This window comes from Bos javanicus, chromosome X, assembly GCF_032452875.1.
Source record: "Bos javanicus breed banteng chromosome X, ARS-OSU_banteng_1.0, whole genome shotgun sequence".
Taxonomy (NCBI): domain Eukaryota; kingdom Metazoa; phylum Chordata; class Mammalia; order Artiodactyla; family Bovidae; genus Bos; species Bos javanicus.
Genome location: NC_083897.1, coordinates 118,695 through 137,852, shown reverse-complemented (window position 1 = coordinate 137,852; position 19,158 = coordinate 118,695). Strand labels below are relative to the sequence as shown.

Sequence of the window (19,158 nt, the reverse complement as noted above, 5' to 3'; positions counted from 1 at the left end):
TGAAAATTGAGGTTTAAGGAGCCTATTGGAAAACGGATTGGGAAGTTGGAGAAAGGAGTAATGTGTTTGTAACTGGTACAAAAATCAGCTGTATATCTATCTGTGTATTTACTAATTTCTTAGTACTAGAAAAATATAAATAAATAAATTAATAGATATTGATTTATTATAAGGAATTGACTTGATTATGGAAGCTGACAGGTCAGTTTATCTTAATCAATCTTAATCAGCTTAAGATTGTAGTCAGCAAGTTGGAGACCCAAAAGAGCTGATGGTATAGTTCTAATCCAAAGGCCTTGCAGGCGTTGAGACCCAAGAAGAGTCAATATTTCAGTTTGAGTCTGAAGTCAGGGAAAAAAGATAGTGTCCCAGCTTGATGGCAGTCAGGCAAGGGAAATTCCCTCTTGTTTGGGGAAGTGTCAGCATTCTGTTTATTCAGGCTTTCAGCTGATTAGAAGAGGTCCACCCACATTATAGAACTTCCCTGGTGGCTCAATCAGTAAAGAAACCACCTGTAATGCAGGAGATAGCCTGCAATATAGGACACCAGGGTTCTGTCTCTGGGTCGGGAAGTTCCCCTGGAGAAGGAAATGGCAACCCACTCCAGTATTCTTACCTGGAAAATCCCATGGACAGAGGAGCCTGGCAGACTACAATCCATGGGATCACAAAGAATTGGACACGACTGAGCGTCTAAACCACAACCACCCACATTAGGGAGGACAATCTATTAGTCTATTGATTTAAATGTTAAACTCATTCAAAAATATGCTAACAGAAACACCCAAAACAATACTTGACCAAATAGCTGGGTATCCTGTAGCCCATTTAAATTGACACAGAAATTTACCACTATACATACACAAAAAAGAGGGGAAAGGAAATGGTATATTAGATTTACAGAAAACTGCACGTAAATTTTCTATTTATAAATTTTTAAAAATTCATTGTAAGTATAAACTTGTAAATTTGTTCAGCCACTCCATATTATATATTAAGAAACAGATACAAACAAGTAAATGACTTGTTCAAGATAATACAGTTCATTAACCATAAAACCTGAACTAGAATCAAAACCTTATAATTTCAGCATTCTTTCTAAGGATACAGTGGTACAATTCCCCCTTATCACATGTGTGCATGACATGTAAGCTATAAAGTTCAAACTAAATTTCAAAATGGTATTGGTGAATATATTCTTTATACATTACTATTATAGAAACATTTACCCCTGTACAAAGTAGAGATTCTGAATCAGAGATCTCAAAGTACTTTGTGCACAGTTATTACTGAGATATGTGACAATTTGGAGTTACTTCAAAACATGCCTTTTGCGCATCCTCTCATACGAACTTTTGAACAAAGAAAATAGACCTTTAACACTGCCTGTGAGAGTAAAGAGCATGATAAGGAAATGTTTATACAGGCATGGAGCCAGAATAGACTATTCATTTTCAAATTTTGGTTCGTGAGAGAAGACATGTCTTCCTACCTATGAGCTTAGAAAAACACTTCTCTTCTTTCAGGTGTAGACTTAAAATACTGTTAATACATCCTTTAGTGTTTTTTAGCCATAGGTAACCAACACGTTATGTTTCTGAAATTGTTCAGGTTTTCAAACAAATATCTCTATAAAGACAGTCACATTTTCAGACATTTTGTAAAGAATAACTATAAATGTGCATGAGGAGACTGGTGACAAGGTACTTTTTCTTAATGAACTACTTTCAAATTTTCCATAAGAACACCAAAATAGATCATAATGAATTCCTTGTTACAAATTCTCCTAGGACAAAATGTCACATTTTTAGAAGTGGGCTGCCAGGAAATAATATCTGACAGAGGGTGGGGTGAGTGGAATTTAGAAACAAGTGTTTTTAAACACTTTGCTTTTGTTCACTTGCTTGGACTTAAAAGCCAAAGCTACTATACTTCAGTTAGGAAAGAGCTGGGTTAGATATTTGCAAGTCCAGGCGGGAAGGCTGGGAGTTTGCAAATCTAGCAGCTGGAGTCTGTTGTGGTGGCTGCTTTCCTGTGCTAAGCTGATTTACTTGTTTAAGGTCTGACCTCATCATCCTGTCGGTATGGGGTCCCACCTACACTGTTAGCTGCCGCTTTCTGCTTCAGCTGGAAAGCTGGAAGTATTCGCAGTGTATCACAAACAGTGGGGGAGGGGGGAACAAGAAAGACTGCTTTCGACACTTGTGCTTTTGTTAGTCCTACAGAAGAGGCAGAGAAACAAGAGATAACAAAGGCTGTTTCCTTTCTGTGAGAGAAGGCTTTCGTCTTTCCTCCTGCAACAATGTCAGTGTCTGGCAAGAAAGAGTTTGATGTAAAACAGATCCTAAGGCTACGCTGGAGATGGTTTAGTCATCCTTCTCAAGGCTCACCCAACACTGGAAACTGCCTTCAGCAGGAAGGATATGAGCATAGAGAGACCCCGGTTCAGGGCAGATTGAAGAACCACTCTTGGGACAGAAATGGACTGAAAAAAAGCAACAGTCCTGTCCACCACAGCATACTACTACCAGAGCCAGAATTGGCCCCTGCCCATCAAAGAGCCCTTCAGAACTGGCACTCAGGAAAACTGATAGAACATCTTCGAGCAAATGAAGATACTCCTAAAGCGGTTTCATGGAATTTGTTCAAAGAAGCTTATAAGAAACACCCACACGATGTGGAGATGATGGCTGATGACAATACAGAAGATTCTACAGCAGGGTAGGAGTTTTTGAACACATAACAAAGTCATAGCTTAGATTAACTTATCCTCTAAAGTGCTCATTTAGTGTTTAAATAAAAGTTATAATAATTTCTGAATTTGTATTCAGCCAATCAGGGTGTTCAAGTAATCCCCTTATCTAAGTCTATAAAAGAATATAGTCATCGTACATACTTTTGGTAATTAAGGGGAAATATGCTTTAGAGTTGTGAGTTTAGTTTCTCTATTCCATTCTGATTCTGTTAAGAATTCTGTTTCAGTTTTTAGAGATTAGCAATTATTATAATTGTTACTTTTCTGTATATATCCTCTGTGGCTTGAATGTTCAGATTGTTGTGTTTCTTTCTTTCTTTGTAAAATTGTGATGAATTACCTAGAACTCTTTCTGACTTTGTCAGGCCAGCTCTGACTGCTCAGCACATCCTTGTCTATTCCTTAGTACATAGTTGCCATACTGATGCTTGATAAATATTATCTTTATGTAAGAGTATGGAAAAGTTTCTTTTGGTATTTGAGATTTATTTCAAGTAGTATTAGGTTCCATAGCTAGTTTGCATTTATGAAAATATTTTACATAAAACAAGTAATGAAATGCTGCTTATGGCAGTGAGATCTTAAAGTAGGAAATGGAACATATCAACTATTTTAGAATATTAAAATATAATAAGAAATGATAATAAAGTATTGTGTAAGTATAGCTCATAAAATCTTTGACCTCATTTTTATTTTTGTGTCTACCAGTATTGTTTGATTCTATTTTATGTTTTGGTTTTTTGGCCACAAGGCATGTGGGATCTTAGCTCCCAGACCAGGGATCAAATCCACACATCCTGCATTGAAAGGTGGAGTCTTAACCACTGGACCACCAGAGAAATCCCACACCAGTATTGTTTGAGTAGAAGAAAAGTATGTTCCCTCCTCTAATGCTGTCTAGCATAATTTAATCTAGTGTATTTTAACTTTATTTTCCTTTTTTCATTATCAGATTTTATTTCCTCAACATGTAGACACAACTAATGATTTTGATAATGTAATTACAGTGTAAAAGGCTATAGTAGAAAACGTATTTTTGAAATGGCTTAAATTTTATAGCAGTTCAACATGAAGGTATGCTAATTTATTTAGAAATCTAGATATTTTGTATACTGTCTATAAGTGTGGGCTTCCCCTGTGGTTCAGATGGTAAAGAATCTGCTTGCAATGCAGGGGACCCAGGTTTGATCCCTGGATTGGGAAGATCCCCTGGAGAAGGGCATGGCTACCCACTGCAGTATTCTTGTCTGGAGAATTCCATGGACAGAGGAGCCTGGTGGACTATGGTCTATGGCGTCATAAGCGTAGATGAGAAAGACTGGCAAATTTGCTTCTAGATAAGTTTTTTCAGTACATCTACCTTGACAGTTCCGTGCTTCCATGATTTCTAAGTATAATGAATAGAAAAAACAACATAATAATATTATGACAAAAGGCAAAGCAACTGTGCAAAATGATGTTTTACAGGAACTCAGGCTTTCTATATGAAATGTAAATAACTGTGGGAATTACAGGTTGTATTTAGTACAAATACTTAGACTTTGAAAATAATATGTAGTCCATACTTTAGATGAAGGGGGTTTTCAAATTATCTCTCCTTATCATGAACAGCAATTTTAAAAACTTCTAAATTTGGAAGTTAATATTAAATACATCTGACTGTTCTGTGGGTTACGCTTATAGCTCAGTCGGTAATCTGCCTGCAATGCAGGAGACCTGGATTTGATTCCTGGGCAGGGAAGATCCCCTAGAGAAGGAAATAGCAATCCAATCCATTATTCTTGCCTGGAAAATCCTATGGACAGAGGAGCCTGGAGGGCTACAGTCCATGGGGTCACAAGAGTCAGATACGACTTAGTGACTGTTACAGGGAAATTAAATTATCCACTGTGAATTCCCAACAAAATTTTTTTGAAGATCCTTAAATTGATTTTCCAGCATGAGAATATATTTATTAAGTTAAGTTAGATGCTAAATGAAAATGATAGATAAAATGTCAAATATAAAGTGTCAGCAAGTAATATTTTAAAAATATATTTCTCCTTTTATTCTTTACAGTGTTCATATTCTAAAAACCATCCATTAAATATTCTATGGTTACAGTGTAAAGTTAATATTTTATTAAAATAAATACAGGAAGTGGTTTTATAGATGTGCCAGGAATATTTTAAGCTGAAGAGAAGAGGTAAATTGAGCACTTAATTAATTGAAAATGATGGTTTATTAATCTATAATTACCCATTCTGAATTATTTCATCTTGGGTAAAAAAAGTTTGATAAGGAACTTTCTTATTTACCACTTCTCTAATGCCTCTTTTTAAGCAAAATTGGGGAGCAGGAGGAAAAGATCCTGCAAAGTTGGCAGCAACCTACTATCCCCTCAGTAGAACTCTTGTGGTTAAATAACAAACAAAAACGGCAGTGTGGAGAACACAAGGTGAGTTCTAACACTTGGGCAAAAGTAAGGGTCCTTAAGTCAACCTGCTTTCTACAAATATTGCAGGGAATAGAGAATGGACTAATTTACTAAAATATAATATAGTTGAATAACGTATAATTAAAAACAGATAGTAAAGCCAAGATATTAAAGTTATATTAGTACATTGGCTAGGGGATTTTAAAACTCAAATACATTCTATGTAATTGAATTTTAAGTTTGTATTTCATTTAGGAGCAGCTCTGTATCATGGTCCCACACTGTGAGTATGCACGTATCAGTATGCCTGTCATCAGAGGCCTAGGCTCAATTACCATCTCCTTTTTGCCCTCAGTTCAGTCAGTTCAGTTGCTCAGTCATGTATGACTCTTTTTGCCCTAGTTATGTACTAACTCTGCATCTTTGCTTCCCATAACAAGCTTGCTTGATGTCCTTTCTTTTCTTATATCATCCTTAGAATTCAAAAAATTAAACTATTTTGACAGTGTATTATGATCATGATTTTATATGACAGAATATTGTTATACAGTTATATATATATAAACTGCTCATAAAGAGATGATTGTGTAAGTACCCAGGAGTATAAAGTTGTTCAACTGCATTTGCTGAGACAAATGTGGTTATCTCTTCATTGTGCTTGAGAACATGGAATAAAATCCTGATGATCTGTGTATGGGCCCAGAACAACATGCCCTAGTACAAAGTTGAAGATTCACAAGGATGTTTAGTTTTAAGGAATTGACAGCAATCGGGATCCTACCCTCACCCTATATGTTTTTGTGTAATTTGTTATTTGTATGATCTATGATTTTGTGTATCTTTGGCAGTATTACTCTGTTAGACAAGCAACAAAATTCCCTCCATTTTACACCTTTTGGATTTTCAAGTGAGGTGTGCCTAAGGAACAACAAGAAAGATGTCACTATAAAATGTGATATCCTGAAGAAAGGGGGATTGAATGAATAAGACTTAGAATTCATTAATAATTCATTCCACAAATATTGAGCACCATTGTGTGTCAGGTATACTACATACTGGAGATAAATCAGGATCAAAACAGAGAATATGTTTTCATAGAGTATACATTCTAATAAGGAGAGAAACAATAAAAACAAACCAAATGTAGTACTTTAGTAGTTGTAAGTAGTATGAGGAAAAAATAATTAGAAGGAAGAGAGAGAAGAAAGGATCCTACTTCAGATAGGGAAGGCCTTTCTGATGAGGTAACATTTGAGCAGAGATCTAAATGAAGTGAAAGGGCAGTCATGAGGATGTCTGACAGAAGTCAAAGCAAGTGAGAGGTTACTGCTGCTGTGCCACATGGGAGTCCATAACCTCCATTCATATTTTTACTTATTCAAATCAATACCACATTTCCTCACACGATCCACTGATTAATGTTTCAAACATTCTCAATTTAAGTGGTGAAATAAAAAATATGCCCTGCCTGCTGCTTATTACAGTGACTTTAAGATCACATGCATATCTTCATGGCCACAGAGATGACTTTCCAGTCATCCTTTAACCATGGTGCCATTTTGTCCTCTGGGGATCTGGCTATTCAGCCAGTAGACTATATGCTTCAGGTACAGAGGCCCCATGCCCTTTGTGAAAATGGACACATGATGGTTTATTTGTTTTCTTCACAAAACAATCCAGATAGGTCCAAACTAAATGCATTATGTGTCTTCATCCTCAACACAAATCCACCTGTAATATGGAATATGCTTGGGGAATATTTATGCATAAGAGAAATCTTAAATAATGAAGCTTACTGTAATATCTTTTCTCATAAAGTAGGAAGTAAGGTATGTGAGTATTTACAGGGAGCACTTTCCAGAAAGACAGAACGGCAATTTCAAGAGCCTTGAAATGGAGTGTACTTCATATGTTCAAACACAAGAAAGCTAGTGCAGCTGGAGGAGGGCTTTCAAATGGGAGGTTAATAGCAGATAGCTTTGAAAAAGCAACAATAACACAGCGTTAAAAATAATAAGCATCTTTTATAGACATTTACTATGTGCCAAGCACTAAATACATATATTTTCTCATGTTCCCAAGAAAATTTTTGAATGCAAAGAATGTTCACGTCTTTCTCTTGGGTACTATTTTATTGCATATCTGTTGTTGTTGCTTATCTTCTTTCAAGACAATATTATGTGGCTTTATAAAGTTCAGAGTTAGGCTTGCTTTACTTAATTTTACACTGCATTGCTGAGTAGAAACTGTTACTTCAAAGGAAAGAATAAGGAACAAACTACAATTTTATTGTTGTTTATATAAAGTTTAAGATTAAATCCCTTTGTCTATGGGTTAAAATGTACCATACAAAACTACACAAGTTATTCAATTGCTTTATTAAACTAACAGCATTTTTAGAGCATGTTAACACATAATTTAAATATAGTGCAATGTTTCCTAATATTCCTAATTTCTAATGGAACTTGTGTTGGTTGATTTTGAATCCTTGCTAGGCACAGCCCATTTACTGAGAGTGAGGCACCATGGTCTTCATAACTCATTCTTAGCAGTGTGGTATTGTGCATATATTTAAGTTAACATTAGTTAAAATGTATTTAATATTTGAGAAATTTGGGGCTCCTTTATATCTAGGGATCTGGCAATATGTTAAGACCATGTTTCTTTAACTATTATGATTACACACCTATAGTTGTTATTTCTGATATTTGAAAGACAAGAATCAGTTTCCTTCTGCATTTGGAAATTTAAATAAAGAACTCAAAGTATCTGGTGCTACTTAATATGTGATTTCAAGAGCAACATATTGATTATATTGACCTGCTACACATTGCCTAAATGTTCAGACATTTAATACTTTTAGACTTAATTTTTAAACTTGTATATCTACTTTCTGACTTTCATTAAGACATTGACCCCTTAATACTAATATTTTTTCTTCTTTCCTATGACCTTATAATTAAAAATAGTTTCAATGCTATATATATATATACACACACACACATACACACACACATACACATGTGTACACAAATATGTAATGTGTATGCATGTATGAAAAGGAAAAGTGTTAGTCACTGTTGTGCCCAACTCTTTGTAACCCCATGGACTGTAGCCTACCAGGCTCCTCCGTCCAAGGAATTCTCCAGAGAAGAATACTGGAGTGGGTTGCCATTCCCTTCTCCAGGGGATCTCCCTGACCCAGGGATTGAATCCGGGTTTCCTGCACTGCAGGTAGATTCGGTACTGTCTGAACCACCAAGGAAGCCCTGTTTACATGTATGTTATTGACATATATGTATAATATACACATGCACATATAGGCAAACATATATACATATATACATGTATGTGTATATGTATATCAGTGTGAAATTCTGACATTTGAAGGAGATAAAAACTAAAACCAAGGTGAAGGATTGGGAAACATTGAGTCCTTAATAAAGAAACATAAGTCAGTGCTCTATAAGCTGAACCTGAAACATCATGTTCCATAAAGTAGAAAATCCTCAAAAAAAATAGTCATGGGATTATGTTGAAGGGACACAGGAGCCAACTGAAAAAGCTCTCAATGGCCAAAGCTGGAACAATTTTAACAAACAAAAAAAGTATTATAAACCTAAGTGGTAATAAACATTCATAAATCTGTATTGATATCGATCAATAACTAAATAAATTAATTAGAGAAAAAACAAATCTCTTACGCAGACGAATTCCAAGTGATTTGTGTACATACTCTTCCTCAAGGAGGTGGAGCTGAATACTGTGCCTTACTTGTGGGCTGCACATAGTGATAGCTTTTTTTTTTTTTGAATATTCAACAAGTTTTAATAAAACAGGGAAACACTGGGATACAATAATAACTGCAAATTCCATAATATCATATTTCTATTCAGTGTGATTTTTTTTAGTTCTTTTTTTAAATATAAATTTATTTATTTTAATTGGAGGTTAATTACTTTACAATATTGTATTGGTTTTGCCATACATCAACATGCATCTGCCACAGGTATACACGTGTTCCCCCATCCTGAACCCCCTCCCTCCTCCCTCCCCATACCATCCCTTTGGATGGTCCCAGTGCACCAGCCCCAAGCAACCAGTATCATGCATCGAACTTGGACTGGTGATTCATTTCATATATGATATTATACATGTTTCAATGTCATTCTCCCAAATCATCCCACCCTCTCCCTCTCCCACAGAGTCCAAAAGACCGTTCTATACTTCTGTCTCTTTTGCTGTCTCGCATACAGGGTTATTGTTACCATCTTTCTAAATTCCATATATATGCGTTAGTATACTGTATTGGTGTTTTTGTTTCTGGCTTACTTCACTCTGTGTAACAGGCTCCAGTTTCAGCTTTTAAAAAAGTGAGTATGGTCTGGAAGCGTTGTAGGGGAAGAATGCATTTACAGTGCAGAAACCTGAAGAATACTTGTCTCAGCCAGGTAATCTAGGTTAACATGAAAACTGCTTAGTCATGTTGACAATATATACACTTGGTATGATGTGATGAGAATGGCACTTAACTTCTGTCCTCTACCTCCAAAAACTCATCATTCCCATCCCAATCTAATCATGAGAATAACATTAGACAGACCCAAAAGAGAGGACCTTTAAAAAAAAAAAAAATACCTGGTCTTTAGTACTTAAACTGTCAATGTCACCATAAACAAGGAAAGTCTGAGAAACAGAAACAACCAAGAGTAGCTTAGGAAGACATGGTGAATAAATGTGATACGGAACACAAAAAAGGACTTTAGATAAAACCTGAGGCAATATGAATAAAGAATGGACTTTAGATAATAATGATGTATGAAAATTTGTTAATTAATTGTAACAAATGTTCAGACTAGTGTAAGATGTTAATAATAGGGGAAATTTGGTGTGTGCTTTATATCATTATACTATCACATTGTTTTTAAAAAATGTACAATATTTTAGGAAAGGATATCCTGTAAGGTAAGGGAGTTAGAGAAGGTGAGGTTCAGAAAAAGAATGAGACCAGCACTTTACAGGAACAGATCACCCTTAATGAGGTGAGAAGGGGCAGCAGTCAGATTAGCGAGGTGCTACACTTAACCATGGAGAAGGCAACGGCACCCCACTCCAGTACTCTTGCCTGAAAACCCCATGGATGGAGGAGCCTGGTAGGCTGCAGTCCATGGGGTCGCTAAGAGTCAGACACGACTGAGCGACTTCACTTTCACTTTTCACTTTGATGCATTGGAGAAGGAAATGGCAACTCACTCCAGTGTTCTTGCCTGGAGAATCCCAGGGTCGGGGGAGCCTGGTGGGCTGCCATCTATGGGGTTGCACAGAGTTGAACACGACTGAAGCGACTTACCAGCAGCAGCAGCACTTACCCAAGAAAAGAGTAAGTATATATAGGCATGTATGTGGAAAGTTACTGTCTTAAGGGGGCCTGTTCTTCTCCAAGGTTGTCCAGAGTAGTTATCTCTTAAACGGCTGGGGTAAGGAATTTTGGAGATCAGCTAGAGTCTGGACTGGCTGGGAGCTGGACATAATCAACCTTAATGTCCATTTCTTTTTGGGGGGCGGGTTGAGAGAGTTCTTTGTTTTCTGTAGAATGGTGGGGAAGACCTGGAGGGGAGTTTTAACTCCAGGCTATTTGGAGCCCATGTAACTTTCCTTCATATCCAATAAATAGATTTCATAAATGAATACTAGGAGACCACCCAATTATAAGAATTTAATATGTGTTGTTATTTGTTTTGCTTATTTTTGTTCTTTGGCAACTGATTAGAAGGATATCAAATCAGAATCAGTGGGCTGTTATTAAGTTGGTACAAAAGTAACAGCAGTTTTGGACCCTGAATTTTAAATCATTATAACTAGGCTCAGATGCATCTTTATTAATCAGAATAGGAATCATTACAATCAACATATTTTTCAATAAGAAATGTTCATGTATTCCTGTAGAAAAAAAAACAAAACAAAAAAAAACCCAAAAAAACCATGCTTTGAAATTTGGTGAACTCTTGGAAAGCATTTTCTATGTCCTGCTGGTTGTGGAAGCATTTTACCTGCAAAAAAGTTGTCAAGATGCTTGAAGAAATGGTAGTCAATTTATGAGAGATCAGATGAATATGGCAGATGAGGTACATGAACACACATGTCATGGAGAAGAATTGGACCCTTTCTGTGGACCAGTGCCAGCTGCAGGTGTTACAGTTCTTGGTGCATCTCACCAATTTTCTGAGCGTACCTCTCAGATGTAATAGTTTCACTGGGATTCAGAAAGCTGTAGTGGATCAGGTGGGCAGCAGATCACCAAACAGTGACCATAATCTTTTTTTTGGTTCAAGTTTGGCTGGGAAGTGCTTTGGAGCTTCTTCTCAGTCCAGCCATTGAGCTGATTATTGCTGGGTTTTGTATAAAATCCACTTTGGGGTGCACATCACAATCTGATCGAGAAATGGTTCATTGTGTAGAATAAGAGAAGATGACACTTCAAAATGACAGTTTTTTTTTATTTGCAGTCAGTTCAGGATGCACCCACTTTTTGATCTTTTTCACCTTTCCAATTTCCTTCAAATGCCAAATGACCGTGGAATGATCAACATTGAGTTCTTGGGCAACTTCTTGTGTAGTTGTAAGAGGATCAGCTTCAATGATGTTCTCAGTTGGTCATCGTCAACTTCTGATGGCCGACCAATGTGTTCCTCACCTTCAGGGCTCTTGTCTCCTTTGCAAAACTTCTTGAACCACCACTGAACTGTACATTCATTAGCAGTTCCTGGGCCAAATGCGTTGTTGATGTTGCAAGTTGTCTCCACAGCTTTATGACCCATTTTGAATTAGAATAAGAAAAATGTTTGAATTTGCTTTTTCCTGACATCATTTCAATAGTATAAAATGCATACAAAGTAAACAGAAAGTAATAATTCATTAGCAAAACCATAAAGCAAGAAATGTGCATAAAATGATGTATAACATAACCACAGTCATTGAAGAATGTATTCCAGTATCAAATGGCAAAGTTCAACAATGCAAAACTAAAATTACTTTTGCACCAACATAATACCTCTTCTAAAGCCTCTTGATGAAAGTGAAAGTGGAGAGTGAAAAATTTGGCTTAAAGCTCAACATTCAGAAAATGAAGATCATGACATCCAGTCCCATCACTCCATGGGAAATAGATGAGGAAACAGTGGGAACAGTGTCAGACTTTATTTTTTTGAGCTCTAAAATCACTGCAGACGGTGACTGCAGCCATGAAATTAAAGGACACTTACTCCTTGGAAGGAAAGTTATGACCAACCTAGATAGCATATTAAAAAGCAGAGACATTACTTTGCCAACAAAGGTCCGTCTAGTCAAGGCTATGGTTTTTCCTGTGGTCATGTATGGATGTGAGAGTTGGACTGTGAAGAAAGCTGAGCACCGAAGAATTGATGCATTTGAACTGTGGTATTGGAGAAGACTCTTGAGAGTCTCTTGGACTGCAAGGAGATCCAACCAGTCCATTCTGAAGGAGATCAGCCCTGGGATTACTTTGGAAGGAATGATGGTCAAGCTGAAACTCCAGTACTTTGGCCACCTCATGCGAAGACTTGACTCATTGGAAAAGACTCTGATGCTGGGAGGGATTGGGGGCAGGAGGATAAGGGGACGACAGAGGATGAGATGGCTGGATGGCATCACTGACTCGATGGACGTGAGTCTGAGTGAACTCCGGGAGTTGGTGATGGACAGGGAGGCCTGGCGTGCTGCGATTCATGGGGTTGCAAGGAGTTGGACACGACTGAGTGACTGAACTGAACTGAACTGAATGCCTCTTCTATGGAAAAATCCTATACATTGGCAACCAGATACTATCCTAAAGGCAATCCTAGGAAAATCAGCTAAAGTTATGATAAAAACTAAAAGAAATTTCAGTTCCTATCCCAATGATATTGATTATGTGTAACATTTGATGTGGACCAACTTTTAAGGGCATCATAATTGATAAAGTCATAGTTGGAAACTCAGTCACTCCAGAATAAATGAATTAAAGTCAGTCAGTCAAGTCCAACTGTTTGTGACCCCTTGGACTATCCAGTCCATGGAATTCTCCAGTCCAGAATACTGGAGGGGGCAGCCATTCCATTCTCCAGGGGATCTTCCCAACTCAGGGATCAAACCCGGGTCTCCTGCACGGCAGGCAGATTCTTTACCAACTGAGCTACCAGGGAAGTCCTTGAATCACTCCAGAACACCGTGGATACTAATGAAGTGGCATACATTTTTTGGTGCTTTCAAATAAAAACATAGTCTTCTATGTTTTTTCTATTTCTTTGTATTGCTGTCTGTGGTTTATATTTCCAAAGGAAAATAATGGTACACATAAAACACACTTCTATACATAAAAATCTTTACTATTCCATGCTAAAATGAAAGATACAGCTATTGAGTATATTTTATTCATGGTGATTATATCCCATTAAGATTATAAGTTCATTAAAGAGAGTGAAAATGTATATCCATAGTGACTAATAATTAAGATTTTTAAAATAGACTTTAAAAGAACTATCTAATAAAATGTAACTAAAAGTGAGAAAATCTAAATCAAATAGTTTTCATTGTCTAATGTTTTAGGATGGAACAAGTTATTACTGAAAATGTATCCCACATAAGCTTTTGCCCTGAAAACATTATAAAATATGCATTTCCAAAATCAATGTATAGATATAATACATACCACTAGCCTTTGCACTGATGGAGAACAATACCAGTGATCATATTATTGAAGATATCAGAAGTGAGTGCTTCATTACTCGTGTTTAATCTTTCTTAGCCTGTTGCTGCCACCTGCTGCCAAGTCGCTTCAATCGTGTCTGACTCTGTGTGACCCCATGGACTGCAGCCTACCAGGCTTCTCTGTCCATGGGATTCTCCAGGCAAGAACAATGGAGTGGGTTGCTATTTCCTTCTCCAATGCATGAAAGTGGAAAGTGAAAGTGAAGTCACTCAGTCATGTCTGACTCTTAGCGACCCCATGGACTGCAGCCCACCAGGCTCCTCTATCCATGGGATTTTCCAGGCAACAGTACTGGAGTGGGGTGCCATTGCCTTCTCCCTCTTAGCCTGTTACTGTTAGTCAAAGTGACTTATCCTTTGCATACTTTCAAATGTTGTTTGACAGAACGGAACTGTTGCCCTCCTCACATACTGTCTATTGCTGTTGTTTCTTCAAGAGCCATACTAAACGCCTTGTCAATTTTTTCAGCGGTTCTTTAACATAGGTGATTTGTTCTTGGTCATTCCAGTGCTAGTTCAGTCAATAGAAGCTATCTGTTAAATATTTTTGTCCACATTTTCCCTGTAAAACTATTAATAGATTGCTTCAACACAGTGGCATTTAAATGTCCTTTTTTGGTGCATGTTGATCATATTAGCTATAACAATTCCAATCAGCAATTACATGTTTAACAGATGATCACATAGCACTTTAGGGCAGCACAACTATGTAATTTGGCCTGAATTCTGTTGTAACGTTCAACAAATATTTGTTTAACTAAGATGTTGATATTTGTTTGTTTCCTCCATTCAGCAAGTGTTTATTGAACTGGCACTCTGAAGATGAAAGATAAGTAATAGAGGCTGACTCCCACTAGAGACTTACAATACTGTTGGGGAGATAAACTGCATCCACTTGGAAAGTTTTATGGCAATAAAAAAAGAGTGTATTGCAAAAATAGTTTAAGTTGATTGGTCATTAAGACCAATAGGCATTCAGAGACAAATAATTCTTTTCACCAGAGCAACTGTAGAAAGCTTCATGTAGGAACACCATCTGAAATCAGTCTTAAGGATGGATAGCATTTTGATGCAGATATGGAAAAGAATTAATTCTAGGTAGGAGAACAAACACAATGCCTTGAAACAGGAACTGAAACATGGTGTGCTCAAATGGCAGATTTCACTTCAGTTTGGCTGAAGTGAATGATATATTTTGGAGAATAGCATAAAATTAAACAAGAAAGAAAAGTTAGGCATAGATTATGGAAGATCTTAAAAGACAGAAAAAGAATCATCTGGACTTTATCTTAAAGGTCTGGGTTTATTAACCTCCAAGAATTTACTGAAGTCTTTTGCATCTGTGAATAATTTTGCAAAGAAATTCCACTTGCTTTCTTCAGATTCTCCAACGTTCCATTACACCAGGAAAAAAAAAAAAAAGAACTACTAAAACATCTCCAGCTGGCACTGGAGCTGCAGCTGCATGGTGCTGGAGAGATTTTGAGGAGATACCCCACCTCCAAGGGCAAAGGAGAAGCCCCCAAAAGATGGTAGGAGGGGTGAAATCACATTTAGAATGAAACCCCATACACGCCAGAGATGCTCAAAGCGCTCAAACAAACCTTGTTTGCACCAGGACCCAGAGACCCCATAGAGGCTGAGTTTGAGTGTTTTGTGTTTGAGTGTCTCCTGTGGAGGTACGCGTCAGCAGCAGACTGCTGCAGGGACAGGGAGTCTGGGTACAGCAGACCTGGGTATGGCATAAGCCCTTTTGGAGGAGATCGCCATTAACCCCACCATAGAGTTGCCAGAACTTACATAGGACTGGGAATACAGATTCTTGGAGGGCACAAACAAAATCTTGTGTTCACCAGGACCCAGGAAAAAGGAGCAGTGACCCCAAAATAAATTGATGCAGATTTGCCTGTGAGTATCCAGGAGACTCCGGTGGAGGCTTGGGTTGGTGGTGGCCTGCTACAGGGGTGGGGACACTGAGTGTAGCAGTGCATGCATGGAACATTTTGAAGGAGGTCGCCTTTATCTTCATTACCTCCACTGTAGTTTGGCCTTAGGTCAAATAACAGGGAGGGAACACAGCCCCACCCATCAACAGAAAATTGGATAAAAAATTTACATCAGAGGGCAGACAGAATGGAAACAACAATCACAGAAAACTAACCAATCTTATCACATGGATTGCAGCCTTGTCTAACTAAATAAAACTATGAGCCATGCCCTGTAGGACCACCCAAGATGGATGGATCCTGGTGGAGAGTTCTTACAAAACGTGGTCCACTTGAAAAGGGAATGGCAAACCACTTCAGTATTCTTGCTTTGAGAAACCCATGAACAGTATGAAAAGGCAAAAAGATAGGACACTGAAAGATGAACTCCCCAGGTCGGAAGGTGCCCAATATGCTACTGGAGATCAGTGGAGAAATAACTCCAGAAAGAATGAAGAGAAGGAGCCAAAGCAAAAACAACACTCAGCTGTGGATGTGACTGGTGATGGAAGTAAAGTCCGATGCTCTGAAGAGCAATATTACATAGGAACCTGGAATGTTAGGTCCATGAATAAAGGCAAATTGGAAGTGATCAAACAGGAGATGGCAAGAGTAAACATCGATATTTTAGGAATCAGTGAACTGAACTGGACTGGAATGGATTAATTTAACTCAGATGACCGTTACATCTACTGTGGGCAAGAATTCCTTAGAAGATGTGGAGTAGCCATCAGAGTTAACAAGAGTTGGAAATGCAGTACTTGGATGAAGTCTCAAAGAGGAGAGAATGATCTTTGCTCCTTTCAAGGCAAACAATTCAATATCAGAATATTCCAAGTCTATGCCCCGATAAGTAATGCTGAAGAAGCTGAAGCTGATTGGTTCTATGAAGACCTACAAGACCTTCTAGAACTAATACCCCAAAAAGATGCCCTTTTCATTATAGGGGTGTGGAATACAAAAGTAGGAAGTCAAGAAATACGTGGAGTAACAGGCAAATTTGACCTTGGAGTACAGAAAGAAGCAGGGCAAAGGCTAAGAGAACACACTGGTCATTGCAAACACCCTCTTCCAACAACACAAGAGAAGACTCTACATATGGACATCACCAGATGGTCAATTCCAAAATCAGATTGATTATATTCTTTGCAGCCAAAGATGGAGAAGCTCTATACAGTCAGCAAAAACAAGACCAGAACCTGACTGTGGCTCAGATTATGAAATCCTTATTGCCAAATTCAGACTTAAATTGAAGAAAGTAGGGAAAACCACTAGACCATTCATGTATGACCTAAATCAAATCCCTCATGATTATACAGTGGAAGTGAAAAATTAATTCAAGGAATAAGATCTGATAGAGTGCCTGAAGGACTATGGACAGGGGTTCATGACATTGTACGGGAGGTAGTGATCAAGACCATCCCCAAGAAAAAGAAAGCAAAAAGGTCTGAAGAGGCCTTACAAATAGCTGTGTAAAGAAGAGAAATGAAAGGCAAAGGAGTAAAGGAAAGATATACCCATTTGAATGCAGAGTTTCAAAGAATAGCAAGGAGAGATAAGAAAACCTCAGTGATCAATGCAAAGAAATAGAGGAAAACAATAGAATGGGAAAGACTAGAGATCTCTTCAAGAAAATTAGAGATACCAATAAAACATTTCATGCAAAGAGGGGCACAATAAAGGACAGAAATGGCATGGACCTAACAAAAGCAGACGATTTTAAGAAATGGTGGCAAGGATACACAGAGGAACTATACAGAAAAATATCTTCATGACCCAGGTTATCACGATGGTGTGATCACTCACCTAGAGCCAGTCATCCTGGAATGTGATGTTAAGTGGTTGTTATGAAGTATCACTATGAACAAAGCTAGTGGAGGTGATGGAATTCCAGTTGAGCTATTTCAAATCCTAAATGATGATGTTGTGAAAGTGCTGCACTCAATATGCCAGCAAATTTGGAAAACTCAGCAGTGGCCACAGGACAGGAAAAAGTCAGTTTTTATTCCAATCCCAAAGAAAGGCAATGCCAAAGAATTCTCAAACTACTACACATTTGCACTCATCTCACATGCTAGCAAAATAATGCTCAAAATTCTCCAAACCAGGCTTCAACAGTTCGTGAACAATGAACTTCCAGATGTCCGAGCTGGATTTAGAAAATGCAGAGTAACAAGAGATCAAATTGCCAACATCCATTGGCCATTAAAAACAAACAAACAAACAAGAGAGTTCCAGAAAAACATCTACTTCTGCTTTATGGACTATGCCAAAGCCTTTGATGGTGTTGATCATAACAAGCTGTGGAAAATTCTTCAAGAGATGGGAATACCAGACCACCAGATGTGCCTCCTGAGAAATCTATATTCGGGTAAAGAAGCAACAGTTAGAACTGGGTGTGTAACTACAGACTGGTTCCAAATAGGTAAAGGAGTACGTCAAGTCTGAATTTTGTCACCCTGCTTATTTAACTTATATGCAGAGTACATCATGTGAAATGCCAGGCTGGATGAAGCACAAGCTAGAATTAAGTCTTCCAGGAGAAATAACAATAACCTCAGATATGCAAATGACACCACACTTATGGCAGAAAGCAAAAAAGAACTAAAGAGCCTCTTGATGAAAGTGAAAGAGGAAAGTGAAAAAATTAGCTTAAAACTTAACATTCAGAAAACTAAGATCATGTCATCTGGTCCCATCACTTCATGACAAATACATGGGGAAACAATGGAAACGGTGACAGACTTTATTTTGGGGGGCTCTAAAGTCACTGCAGGTGGTGACTGAAGCCATGAGATTAAAAGAGGCTTGCTCCTTGGAAGAAAAGTTATGACCAACCTAGCCAGCATGCTAAAAAGCAGAGGCATTAGTTTACCAATAAAGGTCTGTCTAGTCAAAGCTATGGTTTTTCCAGTAGTCATGTATGGATGTGAGATTTGAACTATAAAGAAAGCTGAGCATAGAAGAATTTATGCTTTTGAACTGTGGTGTTGGATAAGACTCTTGAGAGTCCCTTGGACTGCAAGGACATCCAGCCAGTCCGTACTTAAAGGAGATCAATCCTGAGTATTCATTGGAAGGACTGATGCTGAACCTGAAACTCCAATACTTTGGCCTCCTGATGCAAAGAACTGACTCTCTTGAAAAGACCCTGATTCTGGGAAATATTGAAGGAGTGAGGAGAAGGGGAAAACAGAGGACAAGCTGGTTGGATGGCATGACTGACTCAATGGATA

General features: G+C 37.8%; 1 protein-coding gene across 1 annotated transcript in view; it reads left to right on the top strand.

Annotated features, from left to right (window-relative positions):
• Window positions 1-1,916: 1,916 nt before the first annotated feature.
• The window catches only part of KLHL4 (kelch like family member 4), a 104,747-nt gene continuing 87,505 nt past the window's right edge, over window positions 1,917-19,158 (top strand). Inside the window, exon 1 of the mRNA XM_061409603.1 lies at window positions 1,917-2,721. Coding sequence (XP_061265587.1) covers window positions 2,303-2,721 — 419 coding nt within the window. The 5' untranslated portion in view covers window positions 1,917-2,302. The remainder of the gene's footprint in view (window positions 2,722-19,158) is intronic.